Genomic DNA, 24,677 nt, shown 5'->3' with positions numbered 1-24,677 from the left:
TGCATTCAGAAATAGAAGTTCCCAAGTGCAAAAGGAAGTGCTGTTCTCTGTGCGTTAAGAGTAACTGTATTTGCAGCAGGTATCTGTGACACTACATACCTTGTACACTTCTACTGTTACCAGTCCGTGGATGTCTGAACACTGACTGTTGAGGAGTGCTCCAAAGCCTCCATGCCCACTCTCCTCCTCCTCCCTGCAAGTGCTCTCAAAAGCCTTTGAGAGTTATGCAGAGCTGTAGCACCCTTTCCTCTAAGGGCGGGGGGAGTAAAATTGCTTGCTATAACCCATCTCTGGAGAGGAAAACATGCATACATACAACCCCTCTTTCTTAGTGTGCTAAGAAGAGCTGTAAAACCAATCCACTCAACTGAAGGTCTGACCATGGCTAGATCTAAGGAAAACCGATTTCAAAAGCAGAGCTAGACCTACCTCCAACACCAATGGTATATCTGCCATCAGAATGTATTTAAGATTGTGGAGGAAATCACTTTAATCCTTAGGAGTATGGAAGCATTTGACTTCATGCGCAGATTTAACCAGATGAAGTCTGAAGAGTCAATATGTTTTTTCCCCCCTATTATTTAAAATGGCACTCCAAAGACAAACTTACAGCAGTGTTAACATGAAATTCAGTGACAACTCTAAATACAAGTCAGGCATGACTTACTGAGATCACTTTGTCCTTAAAGAATTTTAATATTGTCCTTATATGGCGAGTCTGCTATATACACTGATATTTTGACAGTAGTTAAAATAAATGGAAGGAAATAAAATAAAACCTACATCTTTAACTTGAGGAAGTTTCAAGCAGAGATTCCACAATGAAAAGACTGTCTACAGAAAGTAGACAGAAGTCTACAGAAGTCCAGTTCTCGTTGACAGGCAGAAACATACTGCATAGAACTACTTCTAATAGGAATATTTAATTTAACCAACATTTTTATCCCTTTACCAAAATCCTCGTGGAATTTTGATCAAAGATGTAATTAATATACAGTGTAAAAGAATCAGAAGGAATATATCCTGTTATTTGTAAAGACCAGCTGCAGAACAGGAATTTGACAGAGACAAATACAGATTTTTATAGCCTAAAAAAAAATGCGTAAACTGCCCACAGCAATGATCCACAGAAAGTACTCATCAGGTCAGAAAGATCCAGGAGCCACTTAAATTACTTCTCAGTTACCCTGCAAATACAAGATGTTGAAAATAAACAGGCATTGTATTCTGATAAGACTAAATTTTTAGGTGGATTTGAGGCTTACTTATCTAGTTTTTGGGGGGCCTGAATGTTTCCAGATACACATGTGAGGGAGGAAGCCTTCTGCTAGACAAAATAAGAGACTCCCGCGAGGTCAAAGCAGTAAGGATGGCCTAAAGCTACTGAGTAGGAGCTATGAATGACTCTTAACATCCTCTTTCAGGCTGCTCTCCAAAGGCAAAAGGAGCCGTGACCACCAGTGCCGAGAAGCATGACTTTCAAATACCAACACTCTGAAGAAAAATCACAAGTCCGCCCAGATATCAAAAATAAAAAAGGATTTTGAAAGCCAACCTGAGTTATGTCAAATAAAAGAATCAGGAAAGTTACATGCATTACATAATGTCACAGGGTAGACTGTCTAGATCTAAAAAGCACACACACCTTCCTCTATGTCTGAATTAGAAGACCAAAATGAGTAAGAGTCACTTCAAACCCCAAATGGTTTTCTCATTCAAAAAAAGCAACACCTACTGCATCATATTCCTGTATACATTTTAACTCTGTACTGCCAGAAACACTGACATAAATTTCAGTTGATAAGTTATACTAAAACTCATAAGGGGAAAGATAAAAATCTGTCTCCACATAGTACGTACGCCTCCAGGTTCAACTGCAATAGTTAAAAAACTGAAAGCTCAGCTTCTGTTCATTTATGGTTAACCTTTTTGAACAGTTCACCAGTTCTGACAGGTCTATAAACTTACAAAACTAATTTCTTCAAGAGCCAAGATCTCATGCTCAGCAAGCAATTATCCAAAGATTAGTTTCTGGTAATTCGTTTATTCCCTTCAATGAGCAGAAATAATGGGAACTGGGTTTCTGTGACTTTAAGCATCTCATGCTCAGTTACTACCAGATGCTCAAAGTCATCACAATGAATCAGAGCAGGAAAACACATTAATTGGATTAAGTGTTACTTTTATATTTCCCTTCTCTTAATCAAACATGGAGAAGATTTTACCTCATTTAATATGAGGAATGTAACAGTGGATGTAGTAAGAATAATAGTAGAACTAGTAAAATAACAGAAGAGTAACTGCATTTTCCTGCATTTCTTATTTGGTTTTAGAGCTCGGAAAAGCATATTATTGCTAACAACTCAGCTACAAAAACTGCAGAAAACAGTGCTGTGACATTGGCATCTTGCATCTGTAAAGCACTGAGAGCTGATATGTACAGGAAGTCAGAAACCTTACATCTTGTTACTAAAGATCATCAACAAAGCGAAATCTTAAGACAATTGTCTAGATATCATTCTTAATTCAGGGCAAAAGCAAACAATTTGAGAAAGCAGAAATAACCTAAAATACTCTTCAAGCCATTTTCCAATAGAACAGCACTAACCTTTCCAGATGCTGCCCACATACAGACCATAAGTGGGCAATAAGTGGACCATAAGTTAAGAAAAGAAAAAAGCAGCCCCTCATTTGCATGCAGAGCCTCCAGAGTGCCACTGGTTCCCTACACCTGTTTAAGCAAAAACCAGACAACGTGCTATTCCCACAATCTATTTTCATAGCACCTGATCTATCTTCAGAGAAACTGAAAGCAGAACAGAACAAAAAATGTAGAATGCTGAAGCTATTTTTAATCATTTATTTATTATATATTCAGCATATGTAAAAGTGAGTACCAATGTGATCATAATCAGAACTTTTTATATCAAGAGATCAGCATAGATCACATCTAGGCTTTCAGATTCAGTTTTTCAATTGTTGTTCTAACCTGTAATAACAGCATAAACCAAAAGTATCTACGAATTTTATGTTATAGCTAAGTACTTCCAAGTTCTACTTACTACAATGTTTTCTGACATGTTTTCCTTAGAATAATAAAGCATTACCAGAGCGCTCCACTTTTATTTGCTTATATCCAGCTAAATTCTAGTCAGCTCATTTACTCATTAGAGAGTTTCCTCCTAAAAAACTCCAAACTTCATTCACACACATTTGGCCATCCTCATGATATATAATTAACACATGACCAAAAGTCTCAAATAGCCCAGCCAACACTGAAATAAAAAAAAAAAATTGACTGGCAGGTACCAACTGGCATCTCCCAGATACTTTGGCAAAGCACTACACCCTGCCATGACAGCTTTCAGGGGAGAAACACACTGCTTCAGAGAGAAAGCAATTTTCAGTTTCCAGCTCCTACCAAATCTGGGGCTCAGCATGAACTCCTTCCCCCAAAGACAGGACATAACTGACTGGCACTGTCAGGCCTCTATGCCAGGGGCTCTAATCCTGCCAAGATCAGAACTAGAAACAGAAAGGTTACTACGGGGAGTGGGGAAGTCACACTGAGCAGCTATATCTTGCCTCTGAGAACACACTTCAGAAGTCTACCAAAATGTTGGCTGGTAAACTACTTCAACTTTCTTGATGTATTCACATTGATTTTCTTCTGTGTAGCTTAACTTTGCACATCAACAAACTGCTGGCCACAATCATGCCTGGAAAAGCTGTCTGTAACTGCCTCATATTTGGAAATAGCTGAAAATAACGCAACACCTACAATTATAGTCTAACCTGTTGGGAGCTATATGACCGAACTTGAGCATTCCAACTACAAGATGGATTTACCTTAACTTCTGAGGAACAGTGGAAGGCCCAAGAACAAGGAAGATGTAAGCACCATAGATATGTACCTGAACAAAGGAGGCTCCAGGGCTGTGGGATGGTTTTGAGATAAGGAGGCCCCAGGAACAAGGAAACTGTCATACTTTAGCTGAACAAGAGGCTCCCAAAAGAGGCTCTGGATGATTGTGAGATAAGGAGGTGTCTGGATAATCTCACCTTACACAGAGGTGCAGGACCATAAAGGTAAGAAAGTTACAACAAAATGGCAACAATAGAAGACCCTGACAACCATCCAGCAACCACCAGCACTGCAAATGCAAATGTCTGGTCCACATATGTTAATGAGTTCCAAGAAATCTCATGTATATGTATAACTTTATGGTATATAGTCTCTGAAAGTTTGCCAGGTTGTGCAAGCACTTACGGTGGGAAATCCTCAGTGTGACCCCAGCACTGCCAATAAAGAATACCTGCTTAATAGTACTGTCAGAGTGCTGTTGAGCCTTGTTTCTTTGTTGAATCATAGAAAACTGTTGGCCACAGAAACTCGGCATGAGCCTGTTTTCCATATGTATGTGAACTAAATTCTAGAGCAATTTGAGGGTGAAGCTCATACAACATCACATGGAAGACTAATTTAGCTATATTTGCTGATCTTGTAACTACATGTAACATCAGAGCATCAAACAGTTCTGTGGGGCATTGTTTTCTGTACCGATCTTATTGGGCTCTCATAAAACTTCAAAGCAATAGTTTTGACAATAAAACCCTTTAGTTGCAAAGAAGATACAACTAACTGGGTTTGTAAATGCCATCTCTAACTAGCAGGCACTGGTGTGCATGTCAGAGTGTAGATACTTAGTCAAAGAGAAGACAGTACAGATGTAGCATGTACTCAGAAGTGTGTGACTAATTTTTGTTGTGCTTGCCAAAAAACCCAAAATGCTCAGGGTCAGTACAGGACATCTGGAGCTGGATTCAGTTGCTATGTTAAAGCACTCAAGTACAGACATGTGTGTGACTGAGGAGTCAAAGCTCACACTAGAGTCAGTGTAGATCTAGTCAGCACCGCTAGGGTAAACTGCAGAGTGCCCACCCTAAAGCTGAAGCCTGCATCTGACCAGGTGAGTAACTTTCCAGATTCCACTGAATGTACTGACTGGATCTCCACCTACTATCATCTGCAAGTTGAATCCCATACCTTAACAGTTCTCTCCTGATGTAACATCACTGGCTGAAAATGCCTACATCACCCAACATTCCAGTGCAGCAAAACAGACAAGCAGAGCCAGGCAAAAGAAAAAACACCAATAAAAGCAAAATGCACATTACTGGTCCACTGTGATGCCAATCATCACTGAATGATGGCACCAGTGCCATTTAGTAAGGCTGCATTGCACCTCAGTACATATCATGCTTTTCAGAAACAACAAAACCCTCCAACCATCACATTTGCTTCAACAGTCCTGTAGTGACCCAGATAAAAAACAGGAAAAAAGGCAAGGAGGGGAACAACTATATTTAGTTTACCTATTTATGATTTTAGCACATGTCAGAAATAACTTCTGAGGGCAAAAATGCAGCTGTAATACTTCAAACCTTAAACTGGAGACAAGCATATGAACAGACTAGCTTTTTGGTATGTTTTCTACGGTACTGTTTTCTACCACAAAACATTTGTTCTATCCCTGTCCTACTAAACCGAAACTCCTTACAGAGTTTCGAAGAACCCATGCCTAAGCTAAACCAACTGCATGTAGAAAAGAGGCTTTACAATCATGAAACGACTTCATAAAAAGATGGAGAGAGTAGCTAAAGACCAAAAAGTAACTGCTAAAACAAATGACAATGCCGACACCAAAACATAGCTATGATCAGAAGCAGTGCAAGTAAAGTGGGAAGACCTTATGTAATGAAGCACACAAATCTGTGTGGATGCAGCATTTGCACTAGAGGGTGGCTTAACAAGACATCCTACCCTGCCACCAATAAGCAGATTGATTTTACCTTTGATCTCTTCTTCATTGATTGTAACTACCAGTGGATACTCCTTCCTTCCTCTGTGTTTGCACTAGTCCCAAACTCCCCTCATTTCAACTATCTCTGTGTAAACACTGCCAAGCCATTCTCTAACCACCTCTGAGATTCCCACTAAACATTCATGCACTCCCCCAATTACAATCCCTCAATCCCAATTTCTCAATCAATGTCTTTGTGTTACACAAAGCTACAGTCAACACTTCACTAAAAGGTTGGCCACTTGTTCAAGAAAATGAAGAATTTCATTAATTATGCAGTTTCACACTTATTGGCAAGATTACCTTAAAATTAAGCGATCACACTCCCAAACTCCAGGTTTTGCACAAAGACAGGGGGTATCTGGTGCTAATGGCATGGGCAGTCAGAGAAAAACAGTTAGTTTATGGCCCTTAGATTATTTACCAAATCGGGAAAGTTAAAGAAAAGGTAAAGCTTACAAACTGATGGAGAGCCCTGCTTTACAGAGCAGACACTGCTTTTGCTAGCAATAAGGAGTAAGCAGCAAGGGTCTATCACTTGTTAGCAAACAGATAAGGCACATACAAGACACAGTGGTTGCTAGAGGGCAACCCTCCTCTAGTTGAAGGGTTTATGGGCTTTCATGTCATATAGGTCATGTATGTATAAAATTCACAACATGTTATTTATCTATTAAGCAAGATGCAGAGCAAAAGCCATCTTCAGGTCCCAAACAAGAATCGACCCTGACAGTATTTCCTAAGTATATTAATAAAGTTTTTTTTATCAGAATCATCAGTGGTTTATAACACAGGAAACAGTGCTAAAAACTGTGTGGATACAATCTAGCATTTAATGTCTTAAAGTACAATTTACTTAATTCCTGAGAAGATCCAGTAAGTCTACTAATTGGGTGCAATCACACTAGTCAGATTGACAAAGTAGTGACCTTGTCCACATTACTGTTACTAGCTGTTTCTAAGGCCAAATATGAGCAACATTCAGTTATCTGTTATAGAGTCCACTGAGCCTCCTCTATTTCAGATTAGTTTAACACACAAAAGCAGTGACCAGGTTTTAAGCCATTATGGCCAAGTTGCAGTATCTCAGTTACAGAAATTGTTCTCTTCCAGAAAAATAAATATGTTGAAGAGGAATTACTGAACAGTTAAAGACCTAGCATTCAAGTTTCCACAGAATTCACATTACTTGCACAAAAAGCTGTTTGATACATCTTCGCATTTCTCTTTCAGAGGGCAGTATAAAAGGTGCAGCAAATTTTCATCTTGAAATTAAGTTTGTATCCTTTTCACGCTGATCCTTAATTTGAAACCTACAGGAATGCTCTCACATTAAGAATCTACATCCTTTTTGTTTGAAACTACAGAACAACCACATAGGTCCAGCTGTACACAGTCTTAAAGACATTATATGATTTTTCACCTGGCTTTTGAATTTACTGTTTCTAGCACCACACCTACCTACTTTGATCAGGAAAATATGCACATAGACCGATAGGTGGAATACCTCATAAAACAGAAATGAAATCTCAGTTGCTCAGAGCAACCATGACAGTATCCCAAAAAACCAGCAGCAGCGTAGTTTGTAGGGTATCTGCCTGTCCGCACCTGTATTTTCCCAGTACAATTATCCTTCATAAATTCAGTTGCATTGTTTTGACCAATTGCTGAAATACACATTCAGCTAAAAAAAAAAATACAGTATACAGTTGTTTTGTCACAGACCTTGATATACAGACAGTCACGAATCAGCGGTTTGGGTTAAGTTGCATAAAGATCACCATCAATGGTATGAGCTAGGTAGTTTTAACATGAATTTGTGGAAATGGGACTTCAAAGTTCAATGATAAGGGTTCACTCACTCACTACATGCATGAAACATACAAAGGAAAACAGTTAGAACCGAGCTAGAATGATTTACATAAAGACCAAGGACACAACAGGTGAAGAAGATCCTCCCATTGAGTCTTGAGGTTTAGAGTGGACCTCCTTGCCTTCTAAACTCTTGGTAGAGTTTAGGTGTGGCTGGGTCCAATCTTAGTCTCAGACTTGGACAACAGTTTATATCCAAAGGATGTCTAAGGTTTATTCACAGTTTAAGGTTGATCATAAGATTTCAGCAACACTTAATTTACGACTGTTTTAAAATTTACAAAGGGAATCAATAAGATCACTTAAATTACAAAAGTGTTTTACCACAGATTCAAAATGGTAGTATTTAAGACTATACTTATTATAATATACCTAAAATCAATTTCACACATGCACAAAAGCACAAGATATGTACAGAGATACATGCACAAACATACAAAGGTATATCTATTAAAAGTTCCCCTTGAGTTCAGTGAAATACTCGTGTCTAGTGTCTTTGCATTTCCCAACAGGCAAAGGGTTGAGCCTTGAACAGCAGCAATATCAGCCCAGGCTCCATCATCAGCTTTCAGCAGCAGTCCTCTAGTATTGCCAGCTTGGGAATCTGCAAGCTCTGAGCAGCTCTCATTACCTTCCTTGGCCAGGCAACCAGAGTTCCTGGTACAGACAGTGCCGTTCCCCACCTTAGCCACGCAGGAGTTGCGGGTATCGTCAAGGGGTGCTTAACCACCCAACCCCTTACACAAACACCAAGGCCTAACAGATTTCTAAGGCCATAAAGCAGCCCAGGGGAGGGGCAAAATGCACCACCAGACTGAACCTGTAATCATATAACATACTACTTTTCCAGTCTAAAAGATTCTATGATTAATATTAAGTGTATACCACATGTACAGAAGATTAATACTATAGCATGAATTGAAGGCAAACACTAATTTCTTTGCCTAACATTAGAAAAAGCAGTAAAAATCCAGAACACCAGTGCTGGGTCATGCTGATTAAATTGCTGACTGTGCATACAAAGACTAACGTTGTCCATAATGATTTTGTGCAGTTCCACTCCAGCTTTCCCAGTAAGCTACCCAATTCTGTCCCCATCACCCCCACACAGACCTCGCTTCAAGGGTCAGTGATTTCACTGCATGAAACTAAATGTTCATTAAACTGCTGCACTATGAACAAAATACTTTGATATGTATAGAGGTGTAAAAAGCCGTTAATGCTCCATGCTTCAATTTGTGAAAAATGGGGTTACTCTGATAGGATTAGAAAATACAACCCAAGCTTGCACATTTTATTTAAGCTTCCAGAAAACTTCCTAGTGTTGATTTAATTTTCTAGATCACTGCCTGTACCCAGCAGTGTCAGAAATTATAAGCTAAGAGTTCTAACTTCTTTCAAGTTTGGAATGCAATGTAAGGTTTTGAAGAGCCTAAGCTACATAAATATTTCAAAGGTAGGAAATTACTTCAAGGTGTAAAAGAACAAAGGGCAAATTCAAATTCACTTTTATGTACCAATACCATAAAGGCTTCTTTAAAGTACATACCTTCAGTTTTGTCACACATGTCAACTTAAACCAATGAACTCAAGGGGCCACAGTCAGTATTTTTACAAATCTGTTGAAGGAGAACTCAAAAGCCATTATATAAATTGTACACAAGATTTGAAAAAAATATTATCTAGTAACACTATGTCAACTTTCTGAAAAGGTTGTTACTCTAAGCCATGACACATACCACTGACATATCCAAATACACACTATAGTTCAGATTCTCAATTTCAGTCTCACTTGCTTTGAGGTTAATAGCATCTTTAGTTAAAGCGCCATTACCACACCTTCTTTCCTCTTAAAAATAAGCAGCATTATATAGCAGCTGATGTCACCAACCAGTTCAAACCACTTTGAAAGTACCACAGTATGTGCTAAACATAGAGCAAACTAACTATAAGTAGGCTTTCAGTATCACCTATGTAACCCCCATTAAGATTATTCCAACCCTGGCATGTTCTTCAGCATGTTCAATTATAACACAGGGTCAGGTTACTGTCCAAGTAAGCCCTCGCTGTGTGACCCAAAAGCACTCAGTACTTCCAGCCCTCTTGATAGGAGATACGGGCCTCCTTGGGCAAACCACATTGGTTTCTGTTTTACACCAGTGTCCCTGTTGTTCGATTGTTCATTCTGAATACTGCTTAGCTGCTGTCCAGCCTCTAGTCTAGAGCAAACGAAGCAGCTGCTCAACAGACATCTGGATAGTACATGCCTGGGTATAGAAAATAAACAAGACAGTCACAATAGTCAGTCCAAGGACAACAGGGGGTTCTGGAGTGCCAATACCAGAGACAGCACAGACAAAAGCCTCCAAAGATACAGCCCATCTCAACATTCACTGAAGATCACTTTTTACTTCTCAAGTTCTTTGGCTCTTAAGCATTCAATGCAATACAGTAACAGAGCTCAAACGAGGACTCCTCTAATTAGAGGAATCCTTTTTGGTGTCTTAGTCAAGAAGTGTGTACAAGGTAGAAAAGCTGCTCTTTTGCAGCCCACCCACACCTCCCCAAGAGCACTCTTCCTGGTCATCGTATAATGAATTTTCAACTATCACAGCTGTATTTTGTTCCAAAAGAAAGGACGGTTCATTCCTTCTAGACTGCAGAAACAGAAAGCTTAAAGACCACAGTTTATTTCAGACGTTCCACCAGTGCCTTTTATCCTTGCTTAGAGTTACAGCACTGATAAAACAGAGTTAAGATTATAAAACATTTTTTAAATCTGTCAACTGTGGTATCAACGTATTTCTTTACAATGAACTAGAAAGATTTTTGGGGTACTTAAACACATTTTCTATTTGGAACCTTATTATTGAAGAAACTTGAAAAAATAGCTAAAACCCAGACCATGAGCCAGAAGACAATCCTCACTGCCCGTTTTACAAGTCATTATCAAGAGGACAATAGTTAGAGACCAAGGGAATTAATAGTTAACATGTTTTAAATTACTTATTATTCCTCATATATATGTTCTTAAAAAACACAAAATAAAAATAATATCCTGTAGTACTTTGCACATTATTTATATATATGTAAAGTACAGCTCTACTGAACCAAGCACACCGCAGAAGACAGCTAGCCAAAGAATTCACTGCTTTGCTTATTACAGCAAAAAGGCAACAAGAAAGTTGTTTTACAACTTGCTGTTCAAGTACAACCCCACCATATAAGGGAGACCATGTTCCATGGGATTGCAGACATGATGCTGGTAACAGCAAGAGGCTGGGCTCAACTCCCCAGCAATCCCTTCCTGCATGTGGGAACTAACGTTGATGATTTTTAAATTGGTCCCATCCTTGCTAAAGGGCTGCTACTCTAACTTAGCTATTGAAGTCATTCCTATCCAGTTCCCATGAAAATTAACAGCAAGATAGAAGACAGAGCTGCTATTATTGTAATAAATTAGATTTCTGGAAGTAAAACAGATAACGTAAGATCACAAGGGAATGTTTGCTCATAGAATTATCCTTTCCATACTTACTTGCTGAAGGTTAAGCTACAGTAGTCTAAGGCTACATTAACTATCTGTATTCACAAAACAAACGATTTAAAAGTTTGCAGAAGATACACAAAAGAACCTATATTATTCCTTCTGCCACAGTGACTATTCTCAAATAAAGCAGTTATCAGTGCTATGTTAGCTTGGATGAAAGCAATCAGTACGTCTCCTTCCTCACAGTTCATAGAGCAGAAGCCATTTCTAATTGGGCAATTACTTGCTAAGCATTAGAGATCAACCTTCATTGAACATTCTTACTTTCCTTAGCACCACACAGAAGTGTAAATTACAATTCCATTAATATTCCTCTCATTTCAAAACATGATCTTTGAGGCATAGGATTCTATTAAAAGTTCTTACTCATAACTCAGACCAAAAAAAAAAACTTTCTCTTCCTTATGATGATGTTGCATTACATAAAGCTTTAGAAAAAATTGTCTTAAAAACCCAGACTAAGACTTACATAAGTATTTCTGAAAAACTAAAATGAAGAAATTTACACACATTTTGTTTAAAAGCCTAGAAAATAACAAGAGCTCCAATTACAAAATTGTCCTAATACTTAGCAAACTAAAGATGCTTTCATGTGACTGATCAAATACTTATTCCAAAATGTTTTGTAAGTGTTAATAAACTAATCTGTAAATCTAGAAACGAGGAACTGAAATAGACATGAGAATTTCCAAGCATATAAAAATCCTACAGCTAAACTTAAACAGCCACTCAGTTCCTCAGTTAAGATTATCTGCATGTGGTTCTTCAAATAGTAAATAACTACATAAAAATTTAGAAAACATTAGGTACTATATTTCATATATCTGTTGACCCCTCACACTATGAAAGGGGCTAGCCTAGAGCACAGTTCCAGCAGCACAGCTGAGGCAGTGAGACACAGCAGCTAGCCAACAGCAGGGCATACCAAAAAAGGCCAGCAGCTCTTCTCAGAAGAGTAAACACTTGGCTCAGCAGTGGTGGTGCCATAGGGCACAGTCCCCAGCAACCACTGAAGCAACTGTCCCTGTGACACCACAGGTCCCAACCCAGACTGTGCTTCTGAGGAAGGATGCATCTGAGCAGTTCTGGGGCCCCTCGCTGAGGCAATGGACACCAGACTACTTGCCTGCAGGTGGTGTGCAGTGGAGGAGTATGCCAAGCAAAAGAAATGCAGGAGGAGGTCAGCACGCTGCACAGCATCAGATGGCAAGAAAGAGACTGACTATCTTCTTCAAGACCCTGAAGCTTCAAGAGTCTGAACCCCCAGCTATGCTGAAAGAGAAGCAGGTAGTCTGCTCATTACTGCAAATTCAGCAAAGGGCTGCAAGGACAATCAAGGAACTGGAGCATCTGACATATGATAAGAGGCAAAGGTAGGGTTGGTTAGGCTCAAGAAGAAAAGGCAGGGAGGGGATCTTATAAGTGCGCACACATACCTGAGAAGAGGAAGTTAAGAAGAAAAAAAAAACTGAGCTAAACTCTTCTCAGTGGTATTCTGACAAGAGGCTATGGGCACAAATTGAAATACAGGAAATTCCATTTAAAAGTAAGAAAAATCTTTTTTACTGTGAGGGTAGTTGAGCATTCACATATGTGACCACAGAGGCTGTGGAGTCACCATCCTTGGAGATGGTCAAGGTCCTCAGCAGCCTGCTCTAGTAGATGTTGCTCCAAGCAGAGAGGGTACAACCTTAATTCAGTAATTACAGATAATAACGAAATGGTTAACTCAAACTGGCTAAAAGACTAAATAGATCAATTATGCTATAATAGTTTGAGAACAATCTACAACATTTCTTCATGCAAATCTAGTAACTGAATAAAAGGGAGACCAGTAACATTTAAACTTCAAGTTGCCATCTAACACTACTCCTCTCTAGAGGCTAAAGAAATCAAATCATGAGAAGAGACTTATCAGAAAACCTCAAGCATCTGGAGGCAAAGCAGACTAAGTTACAAGATGAAATCATCTTTATGGTTAGGCAGACAGCACTAAGCACTGGTACATCTTGCTAAGTCTAAAAATAGGATCTGTTAATAAACATATACAATTTCCTAACTTCCTCTTTAGACAGCAGTTTTTTAGGCCAACTCAAAAATCAGGAAGAGATTTGAGGAACCTCAAAGAACGGTAGCCAAAATGGATAAGTAATACTACATTGAACAGACTACAGGGAACAATTAAACAAAAAGTTGAAAAGTAAGGAGCAATACACACTGGAAAACCTCAAAGTCTGCTAAACTCCACTGAATGCAGGTACTAACAAAAAGCAGCAAGAAAAATATTACGTTAATTACGTTAATAATACAAGCTAGATAGCACAATGTCATCATAGTGCATAATGTCATGCCATAAAATGGCAAAGCCTCATTTGGAAGAATGACCCACACAGTACCCTTCTCCATATTACAGAAGGTTACAGAAGCATCAGAGACAATGACAAAGAAATAATATTAACTGAGAGTATGAAAAATGTCTCACATGGAACAAAACTGTCAAGACTTGAAAGATTTATCCAAGGAATGTTTACATATATGCACACACATCCCAGTCCCAAACCACTTTGAAAGCAAAATGGCAGATGACAGACCAGCAAGCCATCTAGATAAAGTACCTTGAAAATTAAGGACAAAAGAGTTTATTCTGCCACTTGGCAACCCAACAAAGTTTGAGTCTTCATCCATCTGCAGAACAGTCTAACCACATGATACTACTGCTTACTTGGAACAGAAATGAGAGCACTCAAAAAAGTCTATATACACCCTTTAAAAATAGCCATTTAAGGATGGGACTGGAAAACAGTTTTAACATGATCTTAACAACCATCAAACAAGGCATTTCTCTTACGAATAAGGAATAAGCCAAAAAAAGTTTCATTTTAACACTCCCACATCATTTTTTAAAGATGTTTTAAACTATTTTAACCTTGTGCTTATGAACTCTTTCATTACTTACTGTGATGCACCTAACTAGATTAGCTACAGGCAGGCACTAAAATGCATTTAGCTTTTTAGTATTGTAACAATGTAACAGCTTGAAGAGAGCACCTTTACTGACAAGGTTACACTAACAACAAATTATTCTTCTGGACATTTAATAGCATTTTGCTTTCATCCAACTTTTCACCTCATGAATAAAGTACAATAAAAACTTAGCATTCAGGTAGGTTTGGTGGTAGCAGATTTTGGAGGATACAGTTTTGCCTGAAAGGCAGCACACAAAAGCTCATAACGTGAGGCATGTGCATTTAGTGCAGAGTGGTGGCTATAGCCAAGCATTTTACAATTTTATAGGGATGTTCATCCCTGTGAAATTAAAGTACTGCCCCTAAATAAGCCCACAGAAATAAGCTGGTATAACCAGCTTTCAGACACATTAGGAAGATCATTCTCCCTAACTAAGCAAACTTGTAAGTTAACGTGCAGTTGGAACACAAAGATCTAACTGATGTGAATTGCAACAAGAGGAAAAACAGAGAGACAACCTAACTACCAGGCACAAAGCTAATCAGCCTGCAAACTTGTTATCAAGAGTACAAGTACAGGAGAAATGCTCCAGAGCTAGAGGCATAAAGATACATGTGCATGTGTGTATGCATAAACAGTAGTTGTATTAACTATTCTGTCCTAGAGACAGAGAGCATACCGAAGAAACTGCCTTCAACTTTCCAGTTTAACCCAGTCAGAATTTCAACTACTCCAGAGTATTCATTTACATACATATTTATAAACACAAAGCTAGCTGCAGCAGCTGAATAAAATGAATCGTGACTTCTGCTCCCATTGCTGGTTCCCTGCACCGGTTTCAATGGCCACATCAACATGGGAAGGAAAGCAGACTACAGCAACACCAACACCCATCAGTCCAAGTTTTTTTTTTAACTACATCCTTCATCACAATGTAATCCTTACTGACCAAACTGTTACATACTTGCGTGCTTTCCTGTACCTCACACAAACTAGCTGTGTGCTCTGATGACTTCTCTCTCTTTTTTTTTTTTAAGAGATAAATCAAAATTGGAACATAGAAATTACCTGCCCTCTCATAAGACATATGACATAGTTTCAGCTTGCCAAGCTTCCCAATTTACTGGAAACCACATCCCATAGAATTAGAGATGAAAGTGTGGTTCTGAAGGACAGTTACAGAACAAGGTCTTGCATGATAACAAAAACTGCTGATGGCGTTTTTATCTCTGAAGCAAAGCTCAGAAAGACAGCAAAAGATTTAAGGAAAGAATAAAGGAAAAACTTCAAGTTGCCCCGTTAAATTAAAAAGCCAGCCCTGCTTGGCAAAATTAAGTTACCATACATGGTAGCAGTTTACTTGTTCTGAACACTTGTAGATCTTTGTAGCCATATAACATTATCTTCACAGTATCCAGGCCATAACTTGGATATGGCAGCAAAGAGAGAATTCTCCTCCCTGTCCTATCAGGCCCACAGCAATCCAGCTCCAAGAGTCCTGATGGTACCGATGGTGTTAACCCAGCTCAGTGAACTACCAATTGTTCTGATATCCAGATATATTACCAAAGGCTGCACCTCGAAGTCAAACCAATGTAGTATACAAGCACATGGATAACCAGCTCAGGCCAGCTGATGCACTGCCCTCTAATAACACTTGCCAACACAAAATAAAGATGAGGATGCAGAACAGTAATGACAGTACATACTCCCTGTGCAAAACTATTTGTACAAGTGATGATGAACAAACATGAGAGAGAATAATCCAGTGGAGTTACAGAACTAGCTTTATATATCATAGAGCAAGGAGTAATTAAACTAGTAAAACTAGTATTTTAGCTACCTTTTTAAAAATATAACCCAGTATTTTTATCTCTGTTACCACTAGCATCTCAGCATTTACTCGCCTTTTCAAAACAGATATGTGTATATACACACACACACAAACCTATATAGTAGAAGCATTTAACAAGAAAGCACAATACAGGACTAGCTGGGGATCACACCCCAGATCTCTAACCAAGATAACACAGTGGCTGGCTCAGTGCTCCACATCCTCTGTGCCAACACCGACAGGGAAACAAGTCAAGTGCTCTTCCTGCCAGAACCTGGACTGGCCTCAGGGCCCAATCCTTTCCCTCCAAGGAGGATGAGGCTACAATTGTGTTTGAATGCTATAGGCTTAACTAGGTCTGCCCTGTTTCCAAGGATGAAGACCCTCCCATATTTCATTGCCACTGTGGTTTTCCACCAAACTTGTTCCTCAAACACAACGAGCTATAAACAATGAGTGGAGTAGTTTCCTGAGACTTCAGGCACACGCCCTCCAGAAATTTTATACTTACATTGGAGGCTTCCCTTCTCTAGTTGTGCATCGACTAGCTTTTGAACAAAAAACTGGCTACACAAGGGAAGAGTGGAATTGCTTATATAGTGCACTACGTAAGCAAGTAAACAAGCTTTTTACTAATATGAATACCAAAATATTGTAAATAGTTGTATTCAATTTCATAAAAAGTATGAATTATAATTAGATGTCCCTTGAAGACATTTGTGAACCCTCTATAACCCACAACACAAGTTAACTCTCGTAAATCCTGAAACAATGTTAATTATAGTTCTGTATCTTATTTATCCAGTGCTGATGCTGCATTCTGAAGACAGCCTGGCTGCCTTGTCTGTACTTTTGGTTCCTCCCACTCCTTATCTGCAAGGCAGAGTCACTTCTTGACTACATCCTCCTCCCATTTTGCCTTTCATACTGATAAACATACGTACATCTACTAAAAGCAACAAAAATAGTACATACTATGATTACTTAATTCCTACTCATTTTGCCTTACATAGAGGTAGGCATCCATTATTAAGATACTACAAAATGTTATTAAGACATAACAAAAATAGCATGTACTATAGTCCACTTAATTCCTCTTTTTGAGGAAAAGACCAGGCAAGATACAGCTACTGGCTGGTTCCAAAAGAGCAGGCACACAAAAACCTCTGGCAACACTTAACACCTCTGGCAACAGCCAAGTAATCTTGCAGTTAAAGTTGAATTCTGTGGTACCCTGGATCAACTACAAGATTCCAGATACCTGGGGTCCCAGGAGAGATTATCTGGAATATTGTATCTCTCAAAAATTAGCATTTTAGATTTTAAAGAAATGGGTTTTTTTTCAGAAGGATTAGAATATTAAACTTTGTATTCCAAAGCAAAACCACACAACAAGAAAACTTTCATTACCATTCCCAGTTTTCAAATTCATTAAACGTGACTCAAACTTAGTTTCCGCTGCCAGTTTTGAGTTGCAATCAGTCCAGACACAAGGGACTAACTAGAAAGTACTATAACCAATACCATGGAATGCTCAGGCTAGGGTTTTCTCTAACACTAAAATCATACTGACTTCATCCCATTAGTCATTCTTTTACTTTCTACAGCATACCAGCTAATCCATCGGTGTTCAGTAAGAGCTACACAAAGTGCAATTTGCCATTTCTGATCACAGATCCCCTTTATGGCAAGTTAAATATTGTATCAGAATTTGTTTAGTTCACTTCACTCTGGGTCCTTTCTTCAACAGGATAAAAAAACAGCAGGCAGTTTCTAAGCAATGAAGTTCAACATGAAGGAAAAAAGTTCTGTTTGACAGCTGCTGCCTAGTTCTTATGATGCCCAGACTCTCCAGGGTACTTTCAGGTATTAAAAAAAGGGCAACTTTTTATTTGCTGTTCTGCTATTTACAGAGAGCACTTTCATTTTCGCAGTCCTCCTTCATGTGCACACAAGTCATTTAGTCAAGGCAGCTATCTCATGCTATTTCACCCAACTTAAATCCACTTGGATTTAAAAAAGCAAAATGGGTGTCTTCTGCATTACTTCAACTAGAGGGGGGTGGGAAATCAGCCTCCTCGTCCCCTACATCTCAACTTTAGGCCCACTTAAACTGATACTAAGGAAGACATAAATTTTGAAACTCTGATTGTAGAGGTGTGTAACACCACTCTGTACTGCGAAAGTTTCCTAGAAGGCTTACACCTCTGCAGGGCTACACAGCTGCAACACCTGGGGGTTTTTTTAGTAATGAGCAAAAACACAGAATACAGTGTTTGCTTTTCTAATATTTCATTTGACTATTCGGATATGTAAGCTACCTTTTAAATAAGCCAAATTTATTATTATTTACGGTAATAAATTAATATGACTATTAATCTATTATTGTGAGAGCCAAAAACTGCATTTCCTCATCTTACAAAGTCAAAGCACGAGACACTTCCCAAAGAGAACTTACATAAAACATAATCTATATTCACCTTTGAATTGATAATTAGGTGTCTAGAATGATTTAGATGAGCAATGGCAGAGTGGAGATTTGATTGATAGTACTGTTATGCCTTTAGAGTTCAGTAAACATCATTAACTTCACTGATGAGTTTTGGGATATTGCTTACACCGGTAAACCTGCACATCTAAATGCTGGTTTTGGCAACCGTTAAGCCGATTCTTGACGTATTTTAAGGGCCACTATACCCCCTGCTATGCTGATTAGTAATTTAGAATAATCATGAGGCTAACGGGGGCAGGGGAATAAAACTTTCTGGGACCAAGAGCACGCGTTTTTCCCATAACGCACGATGACACATGCCTAAAAACACTGCTGCGGAGAGCCAGAGCACACCTGCTCCTCTCCCGGCAGCTTCTCCCCGGTGCCCCGGGGCCGCCTGCCCCGAGCCCTGCCGCTCGGGCACGGCCGTGAGCGCAAACGCTGCGGGGAGGGGAGAGGAGCCGCTCCTCGCCTCGGTGAAACCGGCACTTCCGAGTCCCTCGGGCCAGCCCCGCGCCCCTGCGGCGGGCCCGGCTCCGCCACGGCCCTCCCGAGGGGTCAAGCCGCCGGCCGGCAGAGGCGGGGCGGGCAGCAGCCGCCCCCCGGGCACGCCGCGGGCCGGCCCCGGCTGCCGTGCGGGGCACGGACGCCGACAGCCGGAGCGGCCGCACCGCCGGCAGCGAGCGCTACCGGCCGCGGCACCTTCTGTGCCCGAGCTTGGGGGCCGGGAAGGCCCGAGGCGGAAAGGGCAGCGAGCCGCCGCGACCCCCTCCCTCGCCGCCCCTCACCTGTTTTGAACGCCAGCTGCTTGTCCTCGCTGCCGCCGAAGAGCTGGAGCATGGAGACGAAGAGGACCCCGCACGAGTTCTGGATGCCGAAGACGGCGCCGTTGCACCACATGGCGGCCAGCATCACCACCCAGCCCCAGCCGCCCTCGGGGGGCTCAGGCGCCGCGCTCCCGGCGCAGCCCGCGCTCCCGGGGGCCTCCGTCAGCGCCCGGGGCTGGGCCCCGCTCTCGCCGCTCGGCTCAGCCAGGCCGCCGCTGCCGGGGCACGGCTCGCCGCCGTTCTCCCGCCGCGGCTCCACCACCGTCACCGCCACCGGACCGGGTAGGGGGGCGGCGACGGGGTCCCCCGCGCCCTGCGGCGCCAGCTGCTCGCTCACCGGCGCCATCCTCAGCCGCGCCGCGTAGCGGGCACGAGACCTCCCCCGCGCGCCGCTCCCGCCTTCCTCCTCCTCGCCACCTCTCGGCCCCCGCCCGCCTCAGCCCCTCGCCGCGGGAGCTGCGGGCATCCTGCGGCGCCTCCGCCCGCCCGCCGCTCCACGCGCACGCCGGCGAGGCCGCCCCGCCGCCCGCCACACACGCGCCACCCTCTTCCCGCCGCGCCGCGCGCTGAGGAGGGACCTGCCGCCGCCGCTTTATTTTAAAAGGGGGGCTCCCGTGGGGGCGTCAGCGGCACGAGGGCTTTCCTCCGCGCCGATTGGCTGACGGAAGGGAGGCGGGGGGGGCAGGGGCAGGGGCAGGGCGGCCGAGCCACGCTCCCCGCTCCCCCCTCCCAGCTCCGCTCTGCCTCTTCAGCGCGGGGGGCGGGCCGGGGTCGCGGCACGAGCGCCCGCCGCCGCCCCCGCCGCTCGGGGAGGGGAAGCGGGGGGACACGTGAGGCTGGAAGCCAGCAGTTAACGGCCGCCGCTCGCGCGGTGCCCTGCTGCAGCTGCCCCTTCTGGGTCGCCGCGAACTGAGGGAAGAGCCTGAAACTCCCTCCCCGGCGCTCCGCTGGCAGCTGCCAAGTGAAGAAAAACCGGCCGAGGCGCGGGACGCCGCTCTCCGCGCACCCCCTGCTCCCCTCAGAGGCCCGCCGGCCCCTCTCCATCGCCCACCCGCCTTTCGAGGGGGGCCGGCTGCGGGCTGCCCCGCGGGACAGCGGCGGTCCTCTGGGAGCGGGTCTGCGGGCGGGACGGCGCTGCGCCTCCCCTGGGCCCACCCTCAGCACTTTGCCGGCGGGTGAGCCTGGTGGTAAAACCGTTTCTCCCCGGTTGTCTCTTTTTTTTTTTTCTTCTTTTCTTTTATGCCCCCCCGCCCCCCAAAGGAAGAGAAAACACCGCGCTTGCACACCTCATGATATGTTTCCCACTTGCATAGAGGTATCAACTCTTGACCTTCACACAGCCAGCAAAGTGAGAGGCCAGGGAAAGCTGCGGTCAGGAGTGTTAAATGACAAGCTCTGTGACCTGTGATCCCGCTTCCAGGCTCCCAGCTGCACATCTGTTCATGTCTTTGGCAGCTACTTACGGTTTAAGCAGTTTGGGCCTGATGAGGAAGAGGAGCTTCTTCAAAGAAAATGGGCAGATTAAATGTGGATACTTTGTCCTTACCCACGAGACCTGGAGAGCTCAAAGCATCCTCTTGCATTTATGTGTCATCCCCATTTTTCCACTCAGGAACCTCAGGGCTGCTGCTGCTCTGTCAGTTGCGCCATCAAGCTCCCTGCCTGCTAAAGCCCTCTCCTCCTTTTTTGACCCTGAACCACCTTCTCCTTCCTACCTACCAGTGGCCATATGGGGAAAAAAACCCAGTCCAAAATAAAGCACAGATTCTTCAGACCATGCCTCGTTCACCACAAATTACTTGGTCACTGTTCACATGAGAAAAGTACTAGCTAAAGAAAGAAAACTATATAATGGTGTAATCAAAGCCTGTGTTATAATGCACATTAAGTGGGTGTCACTTAAGCTTTAAGAATGCCTGGCTTTCAGAATTAATTGACCTTCAGATTTTTGATTTTGCACATTTAGTGTCTTCCAATTTGTTTTAAAATAAGGTGGGTTTTTTTTTATTTACAAACACATTGATGATAATAATGAAGTGCATTTTATAGGTGTGCTAATCTTGCTGCGTGCTCCCCCTTTATCTTGTTACCCATGGCCATCTAAGTTAAACATAAAAACATTAAATGTACAACAGCAGTAGAATACAGAAAAAATAAAAGCCCATAACAAAACAAAATATAGCTGCATGAAATACCTAATAATTGTCAAAGCAAAGAAAGAACTTTTGGCCGACCATGGAACAACACATCTGTTTCCCCCAAGGAACAAGTTTTAATGCTTATGAAAATCCCCAAGCCTATCATAAGCTTAGATATGCTCAGAATATTTTGTAAGCAATTTAACATACAAAAGTTAAGACTTCACATTCTCCAGCAAGTCTTTGTCCAGAGGCTGTTGTCCAAATCTGTTGGGCTTTCTTACAATAAATCAAGCTTTGTCCACCACAGTATAACATTTCTGAACAGTTATGACAGAGTGAACCTTTTTTGGAACCAGATTCAATCTCCATTCTGTTTGCCAGCAATGATTAACTTAATTAAACTTTCAGTTGCATAGGAATAAACAAGGGCAAAATCCAAGACTGGATCTTAATATGACTGATCAGAAGGGCCCCAGTTCTGCAAGTGCTTAAATATCTTTCTAACTTTTAGTTAGAGTTCTCAGATTACTTCAGGTACCTTGAACCATATGATAGATAGTCAAATCAGCTTGAGGGAAGAACCATGTATTTTCTTCTGCTTTGGACAGCATTCATTTAAGCACAAGACTAATTCCTTCTCCACATGTTTTTCAATATAATATTTATGTACTGCAGTTTCACTTCCCTGTTTCCCATGACTCCCTCTCCCTTTTTGAGATAAAGGATGTTGGGTTTTTAAAAAACCAATATTTGTGAATGCATTGTGTGCAACTTCTGGGATTTTTAAAAATAGGTTATATTTTCCAGTTGTTAAGGGCTTCTTATCCCCTGATTAGTACAAAATAACTGTTTTCCCTTTCTATTCAATTGTTGGGAATGGAAAGTCACAAAATCTGATTTTCCAGTACATACAATTTTTACAAATGTGATGGCTACAATTATTCTGCATGTTTCTTCCTATTGCTATTGCTATTTATCTAAACTGGAAAAAAAAAAAAAAAAAAGAAGGTTTATATTATCAAAAAATTAGGGCACAAGGGGCCTTCCTTCAGAGGCCTTAAAGCTTATCTAGCGAAACTTTGTACGTCTCTGCTGTTTGGTTCACACTTCTCCTGTCAAGAACTAAGTCTCTTCCCTTTCAAGAGAGGTCTCTTGAGATCTCAGCTGTTTCCCTAGTAGTTCCCAAGAACAAGAATAATAAAGGCTCATAGTCAGATAATTTTCAATCCCCACCTTCCATAGAAAATGTACTTTGCAAACAGAATATGCGCAGGTTTGACTTCGGTTTGATTTCTAAAGTTTTTGTAAACCAAATAATTCACAATAAAAGCATTGGTATTTAAATTCTTACTATCAAAGAATTAAAAAAAAAAAAGACTATTTGAAATTAAAAAAAAACACAACAAAAACTAACTCTGGAAAGATATGTAAAAGGAAAGCCACCCCTGTGGCTCTGTTGAGCTGTGCATGATCCCAAGAAAAATAATTCTAAAAGAAAGGGAAAAAGAAGGAAGAGTGACATAAGAGAATTGCCATACAAATAGTGAAAACAAAGAGATTACAGATTTATATACAGGCAAATACATCTATTTCAGCTCATTTGCTGTTATGAGCAAGGAAAAATATCATAAAACCAACACCAACACAGAGAGGAAAGTGAAAAAATCAACTGAGAATGGGTAAGCTGAGAAATCTGATGTGAGGAACACCTTGGTTTTGTCTAAGATTTGTTCCTGTTTATAGTAATTTACTTATTTTACGTGTTTTATTAATACTGTACAGCTGATAAAGCAAACAAACAGCAATCGTGCATACAAAAGACAACACTTACAGTGGATGGACATCTGCTGTGGTGGTACTTAGGTTATGCCTGTTTTGGGATCAATATATAAAATGTCAGTGCCAAAGGAGGAGTTTGCCCTGGCATTTGTGGGCTTTCAAAAGCCACAGACCAGGAAATGACATCTTCTGCAATCCTATCTGAATTTCTAGCCAGCTCCCTATTAAACGTTCACTCACTTCCTCAAAGCTATTGAAAAAAGCTCTCACATGCACCATTTTCCTTGACCGTAAAGAATGTTTAAATTGCCAACTACTTAAAAAAATTACCTATATAATTGAAGTGTGCTATTAGTGACACACCAAGACAGCTTTTCCCATAAATCATTTAATTTGTAGATCATTTCAAAATTATGAAGTATTCTGCAAAGTAAAAGTGGACAGGATGCCAAGCCTGAAGAGTATGTGTTCAGACAGCTTAATTCTTCCTTCTTCTATTGGTCTGACTGGAATTTGTACTGTAATCAATGAGAGGGTAAGCCTACACCATCCAGGGGGAAAAAAAAAAGGTCTTTAGTAAAATGCCTAACTTTGTCACAAATTTGCAACAAGTGGTACAACAGATGCAAAACCAAGAAAGCTACGTGCTATACAGAGAGGACATGAGGCTAACACAAAAATATGTGACCACTTAGGCTAATGCATGCTCTTAAGGATTAAGCCTTTTGGTTGTTTAATTTTCAGCTAGGATTAATAATGCACCTATTCAACAGAAGGATTTGGCCTTAAGTCAGAAAGACGAGATAAACAGGATAACCATTAAAACACAAAAACATATGGTATCACCAACTGCTTGAAGATCAACATCAGATTAAATCCCATTCAGTAAGCAGTGTTTATGCATCTCTCAGCCAGACAGGATGTTCTGCTGATGTTTCAGACCGGGCTCCAGCTGAGTCCTGTGAAGTACAGGGACTGCACCTCACTGCTGAAGCAAATGAGTCATGGTTTCAAAGATAAAAAGCACAGGTTTTACTCATTTACTATGGGGAGCATTGGGAGCGTCTAACCTTAGTTTTAGCTTTTGATAATACCTACAGTAAAATTTCCCTAAAGTGCTATTAGTTGTCAAGATATAGGTTCCCTCCCACTTCACAAATAGCTGGAGAATTTTCTTTTTTGTCCTTTCAAAAGAGAAAGAGTGAGCAGAATGAGAGAGGGAAAGAGTAGTGTAAGTGTCTAAATAGTGAAGCTGAGGGCAAACAACAGGTCCAATTCCCACTTCTGTGTTTAGTTAGAACAACGGTTCCAGGCTTAGCATTCTCTTTTATGCTCACCTAAAGCACAGGTCA

General features: G+C 41.3%; 1 protein-coding gene across 3 annotated transcripts in view; it reads right to left on the bottom strand.

Annotated features, from left to right (window-relative positions):
* SLC16A10 (solute carrier family 16 member 10) overlaps positions 1 to 19,889 on the bottom strand; it is a 71,523-nt gene extending 51,634 nt beyond the window's left edge. For 2 of the 3 annotated variants that reach the window (XR_005104827.1, XR_005104828.1), the window contains exon 1: positions 19,367 to 19,751. Coding sequence is in view for 1 of the 3 variants with exons in the window: in XM_037391220.1 (XP_037247117.1) it covers positions 19,367 to 19,751 (385 nt within the window). In the remaining 2 variants the exon portion in view is untranslated. Of the gene's footprint in view, positions 1 to 19,366 lie in introns of all 3 variants that reach the window. The other variant, XM_037391220.1, reaches the window with a different exon arrangement.
* Positions 19,890 to 24,677: the final 4,788 nt, after the last annotated feature.

This window comes from Falco rusticolus, chromosome 6, assembly GCF_015220075.1.
Source record: "Falco rusticolus isolate bFalRus1 chromosome 6, bFalRus1.pri, whole genome shotgun sequence".
In the NCBI taxonomy this organism is placed as follows: domain Eukaryota; kingdom Metazoa; phylum Chordata; class Aves; order Falconiformes; family Falconidae; genus Falco; species Falco rusticolus.
This window is presented reverse-complemented; position numbering and strand designations above follow the sequence as displayed.